The sequence below is a fragment of the Cygnus olor genome, chromosome 2 (assembly GCF_009769625.2).
Source record: "Cygnus olor isolate bCygOlo1 chromosome 2, bCygOlo1.pri.v2, whole genome shotgun sequence".
NCBI classification, from domain to species: domain Eukaryota; kingdom Metazoa; phylum Chordata; class Aves; order Anseriformes; family Anatidae; genus Cygnus; species Cygnus olor.
In genome coordinates this window covers 134,836,733-134,858,548 of record NC_049170.1, presented here as the reverse complement: position 1 = coordinate 134,858,548, position 21,816 = coordinate 134,836,733, and the positions used below count along the sequence as shown (strand labels likewise).

The following is a 21,816-nucleotide window of genomic DNA, read 5'->3' as shown; positions in this document are numbered from 1 at the left end:
ATCCCTCCAAAGTTTTAGTACTTCCAATCCCTATCCACCTGACTTCAAAGCCAAGGATGAGGATGGAGAGACCCTGGGCTACGAGCTGGGCTTTAATCTTTGCAACTGCCGTTGTCTGCATCAGTCTACCCGGTGTCAGCTAACAAGAGCTGGAACACCTGCAGAAGCAAGAGCCCTCCTTGAGATTCAAGTGTACTCATGATCACAAGTCCTCCATCAGCACCGTGTTATGTGACCGAGGGACTTTGGAACTCCTGCCAGAAGTACCCTGAGCTTGACAGTGCCTGAGGACATCCCGTGTGTCCCAGGAAGGGGGGAGCCAATATAAATTTTGGAGTTAAACCCATCACCCAATGGCCAAAACAACTGAGGAACAAGAGCTACAAAAGCAATCTTAATTTTGCATTTTTTAAATTTTAAATGAGTAAATTTATAATTTAATAATTTAATAATTTAATGCCACTTTACAAAGCCATTCTATGTAATATTGTGTTTAGATTGTCTAAACTGGACACTTGGATAGAGTTAAGCAAAATTGTTAAAAATGCATGCATGGTAAATGAAAAATCAAAGCATGCTATGAAATGGCTTAGATTTTGCCCAGAGATCTGGCTCACACAAAAAAACACCCACAACCCATAGGGTTCTCATCACTGCAATGCATTAATCTCTTCCTAAGTTTGTGTGCTGTCAGCCTTCTTCACTAGCCCCAGTAAGGTTAATGAAACTCACCCTGTAAGCATCACTGTGTACGTACTGTCTTATACAGAGCTAGCACGAGAACTGTCCCCAAATCCATTGATTTTATTCTGATTAGAAAAATACTGAAGTGATCTCATTAACATATTGCTGAACAAAGCAGATGCTGCAGGTTTCCAGAAAAAAAAAATAAGGAGAATCTGCATTTCTATTCAAAATACTTGCAGCTTTGTTTAAAATGCAATTTTTTTTTCAGCAAATTAGCATGTTTTGTGACTGTTAGCGAAAAGAAGACACAAACATTACATATGGGCTTTCCTTCCCAATTAGAAAAAATATAATGTAGCAGCTGTCATTTATAGTAAAGCCTCAGATGTACAAGCACACTAATTTATTTTGAAAAGGCAGAAATGGCCCAGTCATAAGACACAACATAGTTCTGGTATTGTGCTCATAGGAGGAAGCTTAACAAGAATGCTTTTACCACATCACCAAAGTAAAAAAAAAATATAAAAAAAATAGTGAGAATAAATTTTTTTTCTCCATCTTTGTTTTAAAGTAAAATGCAGAAAATGTAATTGTTAAATATATTGTCATTTTCAAACCAATTTCATAAAACCAGAACAAAAGAAATATTGTGCAGCCCCTTCTGTTTCAAGTTACATTACAAATGGTCTGGACCTAAAGCAAAAGTTCACACAATTTAGTGCAATTGGCTTGAAGAAAATATATATATATATATATATTTAAAGAGATCCAAACTGAAAGCTTGGCATATATCTCATTTTGTGAGGGAGCAAATGAAAGCTTTCTAATCCATAGTTTTCCACCTGACGGATTACAGAAAGAATATTGCCACCTCTAATTCAGGCTTTGTCAAGTGAACTGCTGCATTTCCCTGTGCTTTCGGTGTTAAGAAGACAGAGCAGGTTAGGAGTGGAGAATTCTTATGTCATGCTTCACTGGCTGTGGGTAAAGCAGTGCTGCTGTCACGCGCAGACCTAAGACTGGTGCTGCAGTGTGTGTGACACTGCCCATTTCCAAGCCAAAGAAAGAGCCCGACTGCCCCACAGCCAGCCAGCAGTGCGGTGATAAGAGCAGGAGCTTCAGCCCTGACAGCCAACACGTTACCACAGAGCAGTTTGTAATCCTGTTATGCCCAAAAGAGCTCATATTTTTTAATGCAGCATTAAGTGTATTGGACTGTTGCTAACGCTGATTTGATTTTTGAGAGCAGGCAAAGGAAGAAGATGATAAAATTTACAATTTAAATCTCTGAGTGCATGCTCAGAGAACAGACTGATTAACAAACGGTATTTCCTCCTTAGAAATGAGAACTTGATCTGACTTTTTGATTTCTTCTTATTTTTAGTGCAATGAGTCTAAATCCTTCTGATTGTGCCAGTTAGGGGACCACAAAAATACCGTGCTCATTCTCAGTAATGTCGAAGACTTCCGCTGTTCGTTTTGCAGACAGAGAACTTTTTCCAATCTACACACCGAACAGACTTGGGTATTCAAAAAATCAAATTAACTTTGATCCTTGTGGTGGTTGTAGGGCTTCAGTTGCAGAATAAAGTTTCTAGGCACTACTTTTACTCTTTTTGGTGTGATTTGGATTAAACCTATGTTTGGTTGACAGCATCAACAATGATTTTGTTTCTGGTCTGCTCCTGTGCCCTGTTTGTATTTGCTGTTTGGTGACCTCTGCCTTTGCCCCGCCTTTGTCAGCATTTAAGAAGAGCACAGTAAGCTACAGGATAAAACCCAGAGCATCTGGGTGAGAAAAACAACTTGGCCAGATCAACCTGCTATCCCAAGTTACGTTAACCAGCCAAAATTTGATGGGTCCACTGCTATGTTGAAGTGGCAAGCTGAGGTGATTGAGCATAAGCAAACGACAAGTGTATTGCAGCGTAAATAGCACTGTTTCTGTCTTCTATTAGCTGGGTAATCCCCAGTAGGGAACGCCAAGCCCCACAAAGCATTCATTTTCCCTTAGTGCACCCCGGTACTGTTTCAGTTTTAGGCAAGACACAGGCTCACCCCCTGCTTTGTCCTTGCCCTGCTCCCAGAGGGAGTTGGAGGCATGAATTGGGAAGAGGCTGCAGGGTGCTGCAGTAGTTCTCACACTCCTTTTCCAAGATTAGCACATGCCTGCTGGATATTACACGACACATGAGCTATTCTGGAGCACAAATACAGGTGCAAAGACAGAAAGGACTGGAAAGCACTTCTGCTGTACAGTGCTTTTAAAACTCTAATACACATGTACATAGAAAAACACAGAACCAGAGATGACATTATGTAATGCAGAAGATCAGTAAGTGCTAAAGTTACACTCTGGCTGCTGTCTGGTAGTTTGTCATTACTGTCAGATACACTCTACCACCTAGAAAAGCAGAGGGAACTGGCTTAGGACAGATACTAAACTAAAAGCTATAGAAATATTAATCTCTTGTAAATAAATTAAAACTTGAATGGCAATATATGTAAGAAACTTTATTCTGTTTCATTATAAAACAGTCCTACCCTGCATTTAGGAAAAGCTGAAAGAGGTCAGAATTCTTCCATTCCAATATTTGGTAATTTCAATTTAGCCATTTTACAAAAAATATATTTTAGGATGACAAAGCAAAGTTGATTTCCAGGGGTGTATGGCAAAGGATGAATTTTCATGAATGTTATTCTTAACTCTTATAAATATATACACTCATCTGAATGCATAACAGTTATGTTGGAATTGTACTTCCTATTTGGCATGTAAAGTAAAATTGTCAACGATTTTGATAACTACTTTTGCCCACATCTGTGACATAAACAGATTATCATCATCTCAGTCCTGAGAAACATGAATGCGTAGTTTTAATGTGGATGAATTTTCATTCATGCATTTGTTCATTCATTCTTAGTTGAATATTTTTAGGACCACAAATCTTTCCTACCTTTTCTTCTGCTTTTGTTAATACAAAATATGAAATAAGCAAACAATAGGTATCTTGATATTTTCTGCTTGTCTATGGATATCCTCCTACATACACAAAGGCAGTTAAGCTGTTAGGAGCAGTATAGCAGTTTTCCTTCTCAAGGATTAACAGTCCTATAGCATCTTCTTCCACGTTATCCAATGCAATTATACCAAAATAAAGCTCTGCATCTGAGATGTGCCTTCCACATGCTAGTTCCTTCAAAAGAGGCAACGGTTAGCATCCCAAAACCAAAAGGGCAACTCTGAGAAGTGTGCAGCACCAGCGCTGGTGTGGCAGCAGCCCCTGATGCTGATGTAAAACACCTGTGACATAATAGATCCTGCTGGTTCCATTGGCCTTTCTGCCTTTTAATCCTCCTGCCGGTAGCTTCTGGGATCCCCTCTGTGAAGCTGGAAGTGCAGGTGATTCTCAGAGCCTACAAAATAAGGTCAGCTGAAATTACGATGTTCAGTGTCTACAGTCATTGAGAATACTCAGTTCATACAGCTCTGAAGGCACCGTTCAGTTTAGATTCTGTAATTAACCTCTATGTTTCAGTATTGCCAGCTCTCAATGATGAGAGATAAGCAAGGCAGTCCTTCCCTAAAATAATGAATGTTTAATTTTTATATATCTTTTATATGCTTATTTTTAAAATTATTTTTATTTGCCCTTTGGGCATTTATTGGTATTTTTTTTTTTGGTTATTTTGATCCATGTTTTCAAGATTCTTCACATCCACAAAAATTAGAAATTTGGAAGAAAAATGTTGAGACTCTGTTACAATTAATGATCTCAGAAAATTAACTTTAAAGCAAAACACATAATTGTAATGAAAGAGAAGCATGAAAGTTGACAGAAGTGAAAGTTTTGTATGTGAAGAAAATATATTTGCATATATTAATGTGCATAGTATCATAAACATTCAAACCTCTTTTTAGTTACATGTTTTGTAATTACTAACTGCAGCAATAGCTTCCTCCGTTTAATTCAACAGTTCCTCTGGTCAATAAGATTAATCATCATGATTAATATTCTCAATTCTCAAATCTATGAAAAAGAAGAGAACATCATCACTATAGTAAATTGGTCAACGTCAGGAATAAGTGGGAGTGAAAAAGCATTTGCATTCTTTCCTTGTGCTGTTGCCACAAGACTAGCCACTAGTTCAGCTGAAGAAGTCACTTCACAAAGTAGCTGTATCACCAAAATACAACTAAAATCTTCTATATGCACACACATACATATATACACATGTCTTGCAGTGTTTTTTCTACTGACTGACAAATAAAGCATATAACACTGGAAATAATGTTTTTTTTTTCCTTTGTGGTGAATTTACTTTGAAAGTGGTTTTAGAAATAAAAATCTCACCCAAACAAGTAATGCTAAATAAATCACAGTTACATATGCAAATAAACTGATTGCACTTGGCTGCACAACTGATTGACAAATTACACTGAAAATGTCTTTTTAAACTTGCAGCTACAAGTCTGCCTCCAGGCTAGCCCAAGAGTCCTTTCATTTTAGCACAAAGACATTACTTTGCTACTACCTGCCATCCATTTGGAAACTAAAATAATGTAAATTACAATTACATGCTCATTTAGATGTGCAATTGCTCATTTTTACACGTGCAATATGGATATTGTCTTTCATAAATGTTTTATGTTTTCTTGAACTGTATCTACTACAGGGAGTAAGTGCGACTGTGTGATGCAGGCTTCACGAGCAGAAACATTAAAAAAAGAAATAATCTCTTCTATTAGTTCACCAGGTAGAAGCTATATATTTTTTTCTTTATATGTAGATTTTGCTCACACATCAATACAAACTTTATTCTATTTTTATTCTATTCTATTCTATTTTATTCTATTCTATTTTTATTTTATTCTATATTTTTCTATATATAATTAATTTCTCATGAATAAATCTGTCATCAAAGATGACAAATTAATCACAGTGTATATCAGATATTTGAGAGAACAATGGATAATCAATATGTAATGTAAGAACATAACATCAAAGGAAGTAGAAATTTCCACTAGGGTGGAACCAGCACCAGGAAAACTGGGAGGGAGTGGACAACGTGGAAAAAGAAAACATTAGATTATGCTTTCAATTTCCACAGTCAGGAGCAGGATGCTCTCTAGTCACAGGCAAAGTATGACAGCAGGTTGCTGGGCTCTACAAAATGGCTGTGGTCCAGTGCTCCCTCTCTGCCTGTGGCAGAATGCTGGAAAGCTGGTCGCACTGCTACTGCTGGTATTGCCAAGTCACGGGTGGCAGCGTGTGAGGTGATAACTGTTCCTGCTGGGATGGTCAGTGCCTCAAAACAGCCATTACCAGCCCTAATATTCCCATCTTCCCAGCAGGACCAGGAGCAACAAGCTTTCAAAATAGCTGGCACACACAACTTCTTTCCACTTCATGCCCTATTTCTGCTCCTGCCTGTTCTCCTTCCATTATACATTGACAGCAGCAGCACAGCCTACAGCCCCTATGAAATATACATGTAAGGTCTTTACTTTTTAATTCATCCTTAGCATATTTAACCCTGCAAAAATACTGGAAGGATATGTGAGACTACATCACTGTACATGTATCATTTTGATACATCAACCACAAGAAAAATTGTGCTGATTGTGTGGGAATCTGTTTTGCAGTGCTTGACACACTTCTTACAAAAGCACAACAGCCCTGTGAGAAACTGTACCTTCGTCTTGGTTGCCTCATTGATTTTGCTGTCAGGAGCTGTTCTGGAGTGGCAGCAGATATTTAATATTTATTTGTACGTACATATTAGTAATTAGTGCTGATTTAGCTAAGGGAGATGGTTGACATGAGTAAGAAAGTAACTGTTTTACATGATAATCTTGGGAGAATAGATGACGGGTCAGAAGAAACGTCTGAGTATAATACACTTGGGAGAAATGACTTCAAGTCGTATCAAAATGGCAGCACGTGGGTTAACATCAGTGTAAGAATGAGACGGTGCACTGTGCACCAGGAAACGAGCTGGAAGATGGTGTGTTATGAGACAAGACTCCAAGTACACAACATCTTTATCTATCAGACACTACTTCAGGGCCAGTATCCAATTCCGCATACCTGATTTCAGAAAAACAAAATTCAGAGGTTGCAGCAAAGAAAAACCAAGATGCTTGGTGAAACAAACAAACAAACGAAATAAGTCTTTATATATAAAAACTAAGATTTTTAAGTCTTAACAATGGATATTAGTAATTGAATGGCTATTTAATTTATTGAAATACCTATATATACCTATATACTTGCTATATATGTAATGAACTTGTATACTCAGTGTTACCTATTCTGAATCTCTGGAGTCAGTAAGTGTTATGTTATATATATATATATACACATATATAAAATATGTGTGTATATATATATATATATATATATATATAAAGAATAAAAAAAGGATTTTTAATTAAGATTGTGTACCTAAGTAACAAATAAGGTTACCTGGAATGGAGGAAATTAACATCAGTGAATTTTAGTCTGCCTCCTTGGTAGTTAGCAGGCCTTATCCACTGTTGCTGTTGATCACATACTGCAACAAAAATATATTTACATTTCAAAACCGTGCAGGACACCATCACTTTTGTGCCTGAGAAGATGGTGGCAGTTCCCTGGTGCCCAGTACCTGTGTGAGGAGCTGGTACCTTTGGGCAGGTTGACACGGGCAATTTCCAGGCTCATAAAACACCTGCCTGCTTTCTCCAGCCTCTGGATTTTCCTTTTCTTTCTGGATGGCTGTAGTTAGGGAGGATGAGTCACTTACTTTCTCCTTATTTCTACCGTTAACCTGTAATACCTGAAGAATGAGAACTTAATTTTGTAGGAAGGATGAGTGCCTTGAGGAGCAAACAGACTGCGTTTTTGAACGAGTGGGAGACCTCATTAGCTGCCAGCACACCAAGGCAGCACCATGTGAAGAAACCCTTTCTGTTCAGCCACATCCAGACACCGACTGACCCCAAACCTTGCTTTTTATGGCCACCACGGCAACCTGGCCAGAAGCCAGGCTGGAGGAGCACACACACCCCCCTCCCTCCCACCCGAGGCCGGAGCTTTGCCCCCTGACCGGCCTCGGGCCACCGTTCAACGGCCGGCGGCGACCCCGCACCCGGCTGTGAGACAGCCGCCGCCCCGAGGGAGCGCCGTGGGGCCACGGGAGCTGCCTGAGGCGAGGGGCGAGGGGAGCCGCTCCGGGGGGGCGGCCACAGCCCAGCTGGGCACCCCCTGGGGTCCGCGGCCCGAAGGGGAGCCGGGGAGGGGGATGGCGGCTGGGCTAGGCTGGGGCAGGCTGAGGTGGTGCTGCGATGGTGGGTGACAGCGTGGATCTTGGGGGGCTGTGGGGTCAGGCTGAAACAGGGAGCCCCTCTGGGCAAGGGGGGCGATCTCTGTTCTGTACTCGTGTGCCCACCACGGGGCTTGGGGGATTTTTTTATAAGAGTTTTATTAGTGCTCTTTCAGGGAAGCATTGACCCATACTGTCCCTGTGGAGTCCTCGTGAGCTCGTTGCTGAGAACACCCTGCTTCCTCAGATGCTCAAAAAATAATCATACAGAAATCCTGCTAGACCTTACTGCTTCTGCAGAGGGCTTCCTCGCTGCTGGGCCTTCCTCTCAGGAGGTGAAAAAAAAATAAACTTTTGAGGAGCGATGTGGGCTTGGCAAGGGGAAGGCCTGGGGCTGCAGCAGGTGCCCCTGTAGTGATAGCCTCTCCTGGAGGCAGTTTGTTTCTCAGCTACTAAAGCTAATTTTTCACCACTTTTCTTGATTTTATTAAGATATTGTATTACTGGGATAATTACTATGATATTGTGTAAATCCGTATCAGGCTAGATGATTTGTTCAGAGCTCATCTAGCCTCCTACTTCTACTGAAAGGACTTAAAAAGGAGGATGTGGAACTATTTCAATACCGTAATGGATTTCACCCTTTCCCAAACTCACTTCTCTCATTTTTTTTCTTCTTTGCCTACTTTGGGAGTATGTGGCTTCCTAGACGTTGTCCTCTTTGAAATCTGGGAGCAGGGATGAGGGGGAGGAGGAGAATTGTGTTGTTTTGTCATCACTACAAGTCATCTTGTTTCTATCTACAGGAGAAAGCTGAAAAAATACAGGTTTCCTTCATTGGAGAAGCTACCCAGCCTCTTACACGTTTTTTGCTGTTCTGAAAAAGTGTATGCATGTCATTTACAACCAGGATATGGAGGAAAGCTTGTATTTTTTTCATCTTCTGATGCAGCAAATATTACTGTATTGCTTTATGTGGAAATGTAGTCTCTAGTATAAATGTAGTTTAAATAAGCATTCCTAATTTGGATAAAATGAAATTTATCTTCCAGGTCAGTAGTCTCAGTTCATTCACCTGCAGGAATTTTCCTTGTTGCTTTGACTACAGCTTTCAAGCCCTTCTTTTTTAAGCTGAGAAGGTAGGGAAAACAGGGAACCAGATCTGTTTTTTTTTTTTTTTTTTTTTCCCTCGTTTCAGTTTAACTATTTTAATTCAGATAGTAACTGACAGTTGGTTTGCTAGATCTGGATTCAAATTGTTTATGTTGGAAAACTTACTTGAAAATAGTAAAAGTTCAGTGTTCAAAAGATTGTAACGTACTAAATGAACAGTTTATTTATTTGTTTTTTATAATGCAGAGACCATATGAAATGAGAGGGAATACTGACTGATTCATATTTTAAATAACCTAACTTTTATTTTCTGTTCCATATCAGAATTGGATAATATCTCGATAGTTTCCATTCTTGAACTTTATAGTTTCCTTTGAATCTTTTTTTGTTGTTGTTTTTGCAATTCTTCCTTTGCGTTATAAAGTCTTTTTGAAAAAAAATGAATTTCAGTACTGTTACTATGGTGCTGGTTGTTGTTTCAGTGGCAAGGAGAAGGACTAAGCACTAGTTATGAGTAGCCATTTATTTACAGTGGCGAACTTCAGCGACTTTTGGTGTTTCTATAGCAGCTAAATTGAGTGGGAAGATGCAAATCTGTATTAATTTAACTAAACCAGACAGTAAAAAACAATTATGGAAGTACACGTATGTACATATAAAGAACATACAGCCAGCAGACTGTAAGGGGAAGTCCAGTGCTAATTAATTTACCCCCATTTTGATTAAGTTAACTGTTAGAAAATGCCTTTGTTTCCATCATGTGTCCCCATCTCCTTCTGCCATACCTACAAAAAGTCTTATTGAGAAGCAGCTAGGGCAGCTCAGTCGGAGGGAAAAATAAGGGAAATGTCTGATTATGTCTTTGCAAATTTTATCCAACTTACTTTGTCATCTAAGAAAGATTCTGTTAGGACTTGCTTTTCTTTCCTGCCCGATTGTTTAATAAATAGTATATGCTCTTGTCACATGTGACTAACAAATGATAGACTGCTCTTCTAACTTAACATCCATATGTGAAGCTGAATACTTTGTGTTGATTTCTGCTGCTTTTTTAAAGTGTGGTGCTTCAAAATGCTAAAGGGAGCTAAAAGGTTTGTTGGTAAATCCCTTCAGCCAGCACGACCTGTGCGTCATTTGCCTTCAAAACAAGGTGAGTAACTCACAAAGCCAAAACTCTTATTTCAGGAAATAAGAAGGGTGTGTAAGATTTCTTGTCTTTTTTATTTATTTATTTTTATTTATTTTTATTGCTTTGTTCACACTACAGTGATGCATAACTGTTGTGCTCTGTGTTGGTCTCACTACATCACCTCTGTGATAAAATCTGATTTTAAACTACATCAGGTTTATGCAGAACTCTTCTTGGTGTTACTCGTATAGTTTGCCATCTGAAATTCTAGCATACTTCAGGAAGCTCAATCAGTCTTACCTATTAGATTTAGATTTCTTGGGTTAGTTGACTCCTAGTGTTGAACATTAAATACACTTAAGTTAACAAATGGATTGTTTAATTCTATTGCAAATACAAAGTACTGCACCATACCATTGTTATCTAGCCTTCATAAAAGTTTTTTTTTTTGCTGACAAAGACCACGTGGTATTTATATAAGATGTATGTATTATATATATTTTTTAATTCTTTGTTTATGCCTCTTTGATATTATTCATTACAGCTATTACTAAGTTAGAAATCTTTGGTAGCTAGAGAAACAATGCCAGCATTGCTGGTGTGGACAGAAGCTAAGTGACATCATAAACTTACTTTGTGTTCAAGTTCATGGAAGAAATGGAAAGTTCTATTATGATGTTCATAGAGCTTTTAACTTGTGAATAGATGCCTGTATAATCGCTTTGCAGTTGGATTTCAGTAACGTTCTGCTGGCAGGTATCACAAAAATAATGTAGAGTCTAGTTAGAATATTTTTATCTTAACGTTTTCTTTTATCTTCACCAGCATCAACAATTACTTTCGAGTTTCAGACGGAGTTACCTAGCAACAGTCAAGTATGTTTGCAGAGTAAGGTTGACTGGGTGAGTACTGAGTAAATACTAAATGATGAAGTTGATGAAAGAGTGTGTTCTGGAGTACCATAAATTGGAGGTCAGCTGATCCTTCATGTTAGCAAATGAAAAGTACGGGGTATTTCCCCAACTAGCAATGTCCTTGAATCTGTATGTTATAAACTAGAATCGTTAGAAGTGTTTACAAAGAATTGAGACTTTGAGGAGTGCCTCGATATTTGTGTAGTACCTAAAAAATACATCTTATGAATTACTTACGTAAGAGTCTTTTGAAAGTCTGTGTGGCTTTTGTTTCATCTTCACTGAATTTAAGAGAGAGCTCTTTTAAAGTACACAGATTCAGTCTTTCTTCACTCTGTGTAAAAAATAATACTAGAATTATATGTACATACGAGTTAGCACAGGCAGAAATTGATTTGAGGCAGCAAACTCAGAAAACTAGCTATTTAAATTGTGTGTGTGTTCTAAGTTCAGTTTCATTGGCTGTGCCGGACTGGGCTGTAAATGGGGCTTAGCATTCAAAAAACAAAAGAGCTCTAGTGCTTTACTGCCGCCAAATACTTGGTTTTAGGCATCTTACAAAATGTCTTTCAAACATGAAATTTGTTGTAGCTGTTTCCTGCAAACTGAAGTTCGTAGTATTCCACCTGCAGTGCTTAAAGTTCTATAGTCTGAATTTGATTTTCTGTTGATTCTGCTTTGAATGTCCCTCAGAACATACTGGAAGTTTTGAATTTTTAATTTTTTTTGGTAATGCCAAGTATCTGTTCCTTCATCTTTTGTTTTAGTGTGAGTGTAATCCTATTGTCCTTTTATGTATTGTATGAAGCTTCTGGAATCTGCCTTTGACTTTCTCTTTTCTTTCCTTTTTTTTTGGGGTGTGTGTTAAAGTCAAGGTGTTGGCAGCCTATCCTGTGAACTCTACAATTACTACTGCTACATATTTATCTTTGATCACAGGGAGGGAAATGAACAGTTATACTTGTCTCTTGAGCAGTGTGGATGTAGGAGAACAAACATTTAGAATAGTCCTGGGGGCTGCAGTGCGGTAGTACTGAATTTCAGTTTCATTAGTGTTTGGCTACATGTAGCTACATATTGCATTTCTTTGATGATGGTAGAGTTTTTTTGTTCTTTAATTTTAGCCTTTTCTCCGGCATAAGATTCTGAGAAGGCTTTTAAATAATGCTCACTGTCAGCTGTTTTGTAGGTACTTCCAAATACCAGCTGATTAGTAAGTACTCAGTGAACTTGTTGATTTTAGTTGACAGGCAGCATTAGCCTAGAGGCTGGCATAGCAGCCTCACAGAGTATTTTTCTTAGAAAGGACTGTGCAGTAGCCAGTTCTGAAGATACCAAGGCCTGAATCTGATGACCCATTAAAGCATGATTGCATGCAAATTGGTATCTTGCCAAACATTCTCCTGTGTTTTAAAAAACATCAGTGATCATCTGAGAAAGCTGTATGTTGTTATGCATTTGCTCTTTGGCTGCTGGTATGGTGAGATATGGTTCCCATTCCTAGAGCAAGATACATATTTCACTTCAAGAACCTGTTCTTCAAAATTGTAATTGTATTAAAGCTGGTTTAAATCTTACTGCCTCTTTGGCAGGATAGCAGTAGTGCTCTGACTGTGCAATCATAAATCTTTAATTTTCTTTATCCCTTTTCACCCTTCCCCCAATGCATTTCCTTTTGCACAAGATAAAGGAGCACACCACAGGGTACAGAACAGGAATATGTTGATGTAACACTTCATATTACTAAATGGTCTTAAGTAGTACTGACCTGTTAAATATCAAAGAATAAATATTCAAGTTGGCGTAGAGTAGGATACAGGAAAATTAGGTTAGCTTTGGAAGGCTTGGTGAAACATGAAGTAAAAAATAAAGCAGATTGTATTTGCCACTAACATTGATAGATTTTAGAAAAATAAACTGTAGAAATAAAATAAGCCAGCTCTGACAAATGAGGTACCTAAAGCAGTGAAGGAACTAGGAAGAATATGGCAACAGAATTCCCCAAGCTGCTTTACTCAGAGGTATTTTATGTGAATGCTTAAAACTGTTTAGATACCTGGCAGGAAAACAAAACAAACAAACAAAAAAAAAACCATCATTATGGCACATCAGAAAGGTTAACGTTAACTCTGAGTAATCTAAAGAATAGTGAATTATGCCATGCAAGGAACTTATTATAGCCTAGAAAAATAGAGAAGATCTACTGTTGATAATGAGCACAGTGACAGTGCTTGTGTAGAAGGTATTAGCCTTGATTCTAGGCAATTTCCAGTCAGTTTTCTAGTACAGAAGACATTTTATTAGTAAGACGTTAGCAATTTTTCTGCTTTACGAGGATTAACAGAATAAAACTGGTAGTTTTCACACTGTTCTGTACTCAATTTATGAGTAGTCAGAACAGGTAACTGTGAATGAACTGATGTAAATTTAACAACAAAAAATTTAGTTGAGACATGGAGCCTGTGGTAAATGTCCAGGTATTCATGTGTCACAGTGCATGTAGTATAGAAGTTTGGGCCTTCTCTACAGGTGCTGCTTGCAACAGATACTAGCTGTGAAACTGCCTTTTGCTTTCGTACAGTTTTATCAGACAAACTGATGTTCAGTGGGTGGAAGTGTCTGAGCATCTGGATGGGACTTCTTCTGGATCTTATACAGTGAATAAAGCAAAGAATTCTTTTTATTCCTTTATGGTATGCAAATAATTTTTAAAGAAAAGATCTGGAGAGTGGTGAGTCCACTACCTCATATCTATTGGAGGTAGAGGAAAAAAAGGCCTGAAAAGCCTCCAACAGTCAGTATCAGTTCTAACTTGCTACTCCTTAAATACCGTTTTAAAATGGTGCTGAGCTTCAGAAAGACATGCACTGCTCAAGGGGTATTCTTTATAGATGAATTCCATTCTTCAGAGATGTATTTCAGATGAGAACATGTTTGGGAGTGTTCTTGTGAGTGATACTCAAATATTTAAGTTTTGGGTTGAAAACCAAAAATACTATAAATCTCGATATTATAGAGCAGTTGGCAGAGTGATGTGAGGGGAGCGTGGTGCAGGAAGAAATACAAATCTGTTGTGGTGACGTCTCACACATTGCTGTCAATTATGCATGCCTTTTTCTTGTATTAACACATTCCTTGAGAATGTATTAATACTCTTCCCCTTATCGTACTTGGGAAGGAGCTTTTTAATATCTAAGACTCGCCAAGACTGGTTGAACATTACAAATCAGTTAGAATTAGCAGTGTGTCTCTCTATTAACTTATTCATCTGAAATTCCTAGATGTTTCAGATGTGTTTTTTTTTTCCCCCAGAAATTTTAGACAAATCAGGAAAAGATAACTGTCAACCACAGAAAATGGGAGTACGAGTAGAGTTGTGATAAGCTGATATGCTAGAAATATTTTGCCATTTCACAGTTCCTAGTCTCTGACTGCACTGTGGTCAGCACACCGTGAAAGCTAGGTAGTGCAGTTAAGGTACAAATGTTGACTGTTACCTCTGTCCAGAAAATGAGATTTGCTTTTGACAAATGTAGGTGTTGGAGAGAATGTGAAAGAATGTGTGTGTCCTTATTTGTGTGTAACCAATAGTAACAAATGTCCCACAGGTTCACGCGAAACCTCTCAGGCATTTTACATTAACACTATTCCTATTTACAGTTCTTTTCTGTGTATGGACAAGACCGTCATCTTTCATCCATTGGCTGTTACTAATAACTACAGTTCTGACCGTGGTTTAATTTGTGCAAGTCTGTTTCCATAAAGAGGATAGTTATGAAATTATGAAAAGTAAAACAAAACAAACAAAACAACACCCGAATCCTCCTTTTTTTTTTTTTTTTTTTTTTTTAGTGTTCACAGAAAGTGTAAAAGGTCTAAGATCTTGGCAGCTTGTAAAAGAAAAAAAATACTAGAATGCTAAAACTCTGCTACAACTTCTTTTAACTAAGAAACCCAGAAACATATATCCTCATTTTAATATCTTCAACAACAAGCTTCGTAACTTGTGAAATACATTCAAAAAAAAAAAAAAGTTTGCATAACTTTTTCTTTCCTCTGTTAGTTATCTGAAATGACTGAAATGAAGATCTTAACTCAAAATACGATGCCTTGTCAACCAAACCAGCATGAATTAGAGACAAAAAAAGGTAAAATATTGCAAGCAGATCATTGTCAGATTTGTATTTTCTGGGTGGAAGACAAAGGAACTTTGCTGCATATTATTTTTTTCTGATTTGAGAGTTTGTCTTCCTTCTATACCACAATATGTGAATGTTATGAAACTTGACTGTTTTTCATGTGACATTCCAGAGTAAGTGTAAAACTTGGCCATAACTGAGGTGGGAACCCTCCACTGGTAGACTTGCTTGTGTATAAAGGTGTGTCTGGGCAATGTTTTGTGAGTTCCTGTCTTGTAAAAATTGACTGTAAACATTTTTTCATGCAAGTCCTGGTTTTGTGTAAGTTGCTTCTGTGTGTGGAAGTACAGGCCTGATTTGCATCCTCTGACCTTGCAGGGGGTCAGTCCTCTGCTGTTGCAGCAGTCATGGCATACAATCTTTAAGATTATTGCATGCAAGTAATTTAAGAATTTAAGAGTTTGGCTTCTTCCTGCTCTTACTACAGTGCTTCTGAAGTACTAATATTCTGATGGCTAGAAATCACTTATTTTCTTCCATGATTTAGTCCCATCGAGTTTGTTCTTTTGTCAACACTGTCCTTAAGGTTTGTTCCTCTTGCTTTCATTGTGACTCTTTTCTTTCTGTACTGCTTGTCATTCAGTAGTCATAAAACATATATTTTTTTTTCTTGGTCATGGTTTGGTAGGATAAAGCCAAACGTTTACTTTTTTTTTACATTAAGGAATATTCTCAGATTCCAAAATTATTCTCACAGCTGTCCTCTGCACCATTTGCTGCTTAATTCTTCATTCTTAAACATACCACAGGAACTGAGATAGTGATCCATATTAGGTCATCAGTTCACTGAGATATTTTTTTCTGTGAATGTATCCACATAAACAGGCATCTAAATTCGTCACCTGTAATCTACAATCCTTCATCCTGGAGACTTAGTTTGTTCTGTTGTTCTTAATACTCAAGAATTTAAAGAATTATGTTAAATTTTACTGAGTCTTTCCTGTATTTCCTCAGTCTGAGATTATTGTCAACCAGGTTCTTGAACCGTAATTCTCCACTGATGTGTGTTCCTGACTTGAAGGTAAAGTTATTTCTTTTGATCCTGGTAAATAACATTACCTGCTCTTTAGATCTAACTTGAATCATAGAATCATAAAATCATAAATTATCCCAGGTTGGAAGTGACCCACGAGGATCATCGAGCCCAACTTCTGTCACTGTCCCCAGAGAGCAGAGCTCAGCGCCTGCCCCTCCGCTCCCCTCGTGAGGGAGCTGCAGGCCTCCATGAGGCCTCCCCTCAGCCTGCTCTGCTCTGGGCTGAACAAACCAAGGGACCTCAGTTGCTCCTCTTAAATCTTCCCCTCCAGAACTTTCACCATATTTGTAGCCCTCCTTTGGATGCTCTTTAATAGCTTTATATTCTTCTTATATTGTGGTACCCGAGACTGTACAGTTCTGTGCTGGACTTGGCAATTTCTGTCTGTTGGTGCAGGCTTTCTGATCCTTTCTTGTTGATTTTGCTTGTGTGTAGAGACTATTCTGTTTTACAAAATCTTAATTTGTTTCTCATCAGATCCTGGTCTTTATAAGCCATCACTTTTTCAATCTTTTGTTAATTGTCATCCATTCTTTCAGCGTAACACAACTTTAGAGGTCCTCTTGTTCAGCTACTGCCTATAAATGTCTCCTCATTTCTTTTTTCTTTTTTTTTTCCCCTCTCCTGCATCGCAGTATGTAATTTCCACTGGAACTCAATTTTTACGGAGTTTTACATCTTAGCTGTACCTATAGTTGTCACCTAGGACAAGAAGTGAAGTTTGCCCATTTCTTGCCTCATTTCTTTCTTCTTCTGCTCTTTTTAAAGAGTATCTGCTTAAAATGTGGACCATGGGCAGATATACCTGAGGCTGTGCTAGAGATAGTGGTACAGACTCGAGTTCTAACGTGCTCATTCTAAGCAAAGCCCTTAACTACTGTTGAGTCTGTAAAACTCTCAGAACTATTTCACTGGTACAAATTTGTTTGCCAGTTTATGTATGGCAGATTTCATATTTTTTTTTTTAGTTGTTGAAAGACAGCCATTTAAAAGCTCCAAGAAGAGAGTGACTTGGTTTTTTTTACCTGTCTCACAGAAACATTTGCTACTTTGGTGTAAGTTACAAAGAGACTTATGGAGATTGTCTTCTAGGGCTTAAAGGCCAACTTGCGGTTAATTAGAACAAGCTATAGGGAGTCTGTCTGTAGCATGAAATTGGGTTCACTTTTTTTTGTTCGTTTGTATTAAAGCAACAAACCTTTATTAGCTTGGAATAGTCCTCCTGATTAAGTAAGCCAATTTAATAGAATTAAGAGTGAGATGCTCTGTAATTTACTACAGATGTCCAGTGTCAGACTTAAATTAATACTGCTTTTAATACTGATTTTTACATGCATACAGCATTTCCACCCTTTTAATAAAAAGCCAGATCAGTTATCTGAATTCCAAACTTGAATGCATTAAACATCAACATTGAACTTAATTATGTATTCACAGAAAGGATCAAATACAGCAGAGATTTCCTTCTGGAGCTGTCAAGTGTTTCACTCTCTCAGAAGAAGCCAGAGTTTCTGCCTGATCATCCAATTGTACTTGAAAAACCAGTAAGTGTGTTTTTCCTGTTAAGTGAAGTTATGAAAAAAACAGTCGTGGGGGTTTTCACTAGCCATTTCTTATCTTCTTAAGTCTTATCTTACTGTTTGCAAGGTCTGCTTTTAAACTTTTTACTCTGCTTTGTGTTGTATGTGTGGAAGCCCCACCTGCATATGCCAGTTTATCATACAGATAAAAATAACTGCGTTCTCTGATTCTACTCCGCTGCAAATGGGGATGTAAATTATAAACCATTATTAGCCTGGATTTTGTTATGTAACAGCATGAAGTGCATCACTTAGGTATCATTCTTGGTGTCTTCAGCACAAACTATGGGTAGATGAACAGGAAGCCAAAGTGACATGGTAATAAGCATTTATGACGTTCTGTATAAATGTTTTTCATTATCCTGTTTTTTATTTTTTTTGGTGTGCTATTTTAATAGAAAACTCTTTTTAACTTGTAGTTATTAGAAATATTGATATGTAGAAATATTGATACTGTCTATCTTTATTTGGTCCTTTTATTCTGAAACAGCCAAGTCGTCTTCAGATCCTGATTTCTGGTGGTCTCTATGTACAATGTTAAGACTTTAGGTGTCAAGGCAGTTGCTATTGCAGCTACATTTTGTCTTTTTTTTTCCTCCGTTTGCCTGACATAGCACATACCGGTAGTTGTTCTCCTTGTAAAGTATTTTATTTTTTGTGGGTGTTTGTTGTACAGTTTTCCTATGTACATTGTATACAGTGTCACTAATCTGGGTCAGAATTTTCTTTTCCCCCCTTCAATTTCATTTAAGGAAGTGGTCTAGGCATTAAATAAATCTTGTTAGAATTCCTGTTGCCACATACTGAAATAAATTTTTTGGGGGATGCATGTGCCCTACCCAACTAGTCACTTTCTATTAAACATTTTGAAGTACTTGGGGATGTGAAGTTGTTCTGTATGGGAATCCAGGTATAAGAACCTGAATAGAACAGAAGCTGAACTTATTTGAGGAATGCCTTTACTCTGCCTGTTGTGAGTTAAACATCAGTTGGCAGCAAAACATCGCACAGCTGCTTGCTCACTGCTTCCCAGTGAAATGGGAAGGGCAAAAGAATTGGAAGGGAAAAAGTGAGAAAATTCATGGCTTGAGATAAAGGCAGTTTACTACGTAAAGCCAAAGCGGCGAGCACAAACGAAACAAAATAAAGAATTTATTCACTACTTCCCATCAGCAGGCAGATGTTTAGCTATTTCCAGGAAAGGGCTTCTTCATGCATAATGGTTATTTAGGAAGACAAACGCCATCGCTCTGAATGTGTCCGTCCATGTACCTGTGCCCCTCTCCTACCAGCCTTGCTGAACGTGACATCATTATGGTAGGGAATATCCCTTTGGCCAGGTTGGGGCTCTTGTGTTGGATGAGTCCTCTGCCAACTTCTTGTGCACCCTCAGCATACTTGTGGGGTGGCAGGGTGAAAAACAGAGGGCCGTGACGGTGTGTAAGCATTGCTCAGCAATAGCTTTAACAACCACGTGCGTTAAATGTGTTTGGTCACAAATCCAAACCAGCACTGTACCAGCTACTATGAAGAAAATTGACTCTCTCCCAGCCAAAACCAGTACGTCTGCCAGCTAATAGATCCTACTTTCGGGTTTCAGAGGTTAGTGTGAAAAGGTGCACGCTGAACTTGAAAAATGAGGAGTAATAAAACACATTTCAGAATTAGAAGAAAAAAATAAGCAAACATGTTATGGGACAGGCAAAGAACTGCATTATTTCCTCTTCTGTGTTGACTGCTTCTATTGATAAACAGTGATAAGACTTTCATGAAATACAAAATTGATTTTTCAGCATGGAGATAGAAGAGACTTTGGTCTGATCGGAGTGTGGGAATCATTGGTGTGAAGACCCCCTTAAAACAGTGACACTGAATAAGCAATTTTTCTATCCAAGAGGGGATTTATCTCAAATAAGAATACTCAGAGCCCAATATCCCATAAAGGGATTGAGCCTGTTAAAGATTTTTCTTATGGCTTCTTAAAATGTATGAATGGGAGAAAAGCATTTCATACTTCTCGACCATGTAATCTGAGAAAGTACCTGGAATTGAAGAAGTAAAGATAAATTCAAAACTATTCTAGCCAGTAAAGTGAAGGAATTTAGTCAGTGATTTCAGGCTCCTTCTCATGCAAAAGAAAGCTGTGTGAAAGCTGTCTCTCACTTTAGATCTTACAGAATGTCTAAGTTTAAATATTTGTATTTTTAAGTTCCCATTAGTTTAAAAAAAAAAATCTTATAGCATTTGTGATTTCTAGAAAGATAGGAGAGATACAGACTGATTTTAAGGACATCCTGTAAGGAGTGCACTGCAAGACAATTTACTTAAACTGAACAGTAAATGGTGTTCAATTATTTCATTATCCATCTTCGGCCCTCTTCACTTGAGTTTCCTTCATGCAGCAGACCCTGTCATTACATGCGAAAATTCCCTGGTGTTGATTAATCCCACAGCACCCATTTTTCTACATAGAAACCAGGGGGATCGATGAGATGCATGGATAAATTAAATAAATGATGTTTAAAAGGGGCAGAAGGAGCCCTCCAAGTACCTGATGAAAAACATGCAATGCTGCAGCGCATCAGTAGCTTGTATTTCAGGAGCAGGTGGCTATCAAGAGTTTCCTGCTGAATTGAATAGTTAAATGGCTTTTACCCATCTTAAAACTTTTGGCTCTGAGGTCGTGACTGAAGTATATGCCCATTTATAAGTGAAAGCCATAATTACAGATGGAGGAAGCTTCCTAGAGTGACTTTTACAAGGGAGATGTGTTGTTACAGTTAGTTAGTTACCTGTGGGTTGCGTTTGTCCCTAAAGGCACTGTCTTTTTTCGAGAAATAGGATCAGCCCTACATGTACATAGCTCAGCATCTGAGCTGTATTGACATTACTGTGTTGACAAATTATGCCAGGAAGATTTCAGATCAAGTCTCCACTGCTAATGGAAGTAGAACAGTTTGAGTGCCCCACCCCTGGAATTGTTCATGGCCAGGCTGGATGGGGCCCTGGGCAACCTGATCTAGTGGGAGGTGTTCCTGCCCGTGGCAGGGAAGTTGGAGTTAGGTGATCTTAAAGATCCTTTCCAATCTAAGCCATTCTATGAATTAATCTGAAAAATACCAACTTGTTAAATGTACATGTGGTAGAAAAGGCTTATGAAAGTCGACTCATGGAAACTTGGTTGAAATGATCTCTTATCGCTGAAGTAAGTTGAGGGTTTGTTTGTCTTGCAGGAAAACAGCAACCCTCTTGTTGACATATGCAAGAAGTGACAGGTAGTTTGGAAGATGAGAAATCCGTCAGTGAAGGAGCTACATATAATGTAGAAATTCAAGATTCTTAAAGGTGCCTAGAGATGAAAATGGGACCTTACAAAATCTGTGGAAATGCCTGTTCCTATCTGTAATTTCCAGAATGCTCTAAAAGGCAAACTACTTTGTAGTACCTGAGATGGTAATACAGTTGCAGTGAAAATAAATTATTTTACATTTTGGTGCGACAGAATTTTTTTTTCTGCATTTGTGTTATGCAGCTATATGGTTTGTCTGACCATAAACTTTAAACCAGTAGTTTAAAGTTTAAAGAGCCAGACTGAGGCTTCTTGCTTGCTCCTGACTTCCTTTCTTACCAGTAATAATGGAACAACAAATACTGCGTCATATCTCATATGTGTTAGGATATGTAGCTTTCTTTTTGTTTTTTTTTTTTTTTGTCAGAACTTCACTTGATTTCACTCTTCACTTGAAATCTCCCTCTTGACAGAGGACATTCCTTAATATTCTGTGGATGCACACAGTCTTTCAAGGTACTTGTTGCTAAGAGTTTACCTAAAATGAGAACTCTCCTTACC

General features: G+C 38.1%; 1 protein-coding gene and 1 long non-coding RNA gene across 6 annotated transcripts; one reads left to right on the top strand and one right to left on the bottom strand.

Annotated features, from left to right (window-relative positions):
- Positions 1–457: 457 nt before the first annotated feature.
- On the bottom strand, positions 458–7,761 carry LOC121064639. 4 transcript variants are annotated; one of them, XR_005816591.1, is made up of 4 exons: positions 7,339–7,761; positions 7,158–7,245; positions 4,600–4,718; positions 458–4,104 (listed from the first exon to the last, which is right to left on the bottom strand). It is a non-coding gene; the product is annotated as an uncharacterized LOC121064639 (long non-coding RNA). The 4 variants fall into 4 exon arrangements; XR_005816592.1 differs by lacking the exon at positions 4,600–4,718; XR_005816590.1 differs by lacking the exon at positions 458–4,104 and having other exon boundaries at positions 4,436–4,718.
- Positions 7,762–7,897: 136 nt separating this feature from the next.
- Positions 7,898–21,454, top strand: C2H8orf88 (chromosome 2 C8orf88 homolog). Of its 2 annotated transcripts, none has more exons than XM_040546444.1 (7): positions 7,898–8,020; positions 9,048–9,134; positions 10,166–10,258; positions 11,063–11,139; positions 15,215–15,299; positions 17,824–17,930; positions 21,200–21,454. In XM_040546444.1, the coding sequence occupies exons 3-7, from the start codon at positions 10,180–10,182 to the stop codon at positions 21,236–21,238; spliced, it is 387 nt and encodes a 128-aa protein (XP_040402378.1). In that variant the 5' UTR covers positions 7,898–8,020; positions 9,048–9,134; positions 10,166–10,179; the 3' UTR covers positions 21,239–21,454. The 2 variants fall into 2 exon arrangements, with proteins under 2 accessions (XP_040402378.1, XP_040402380.1); XM_040546446.1 differs by lacking the exon at positions 7,898–8,020 and adding an exon at positions 8,802–8,882.
- The last annotated feature ends 362 nt before the right edge of the window (positions 21,455–21,816 follow it).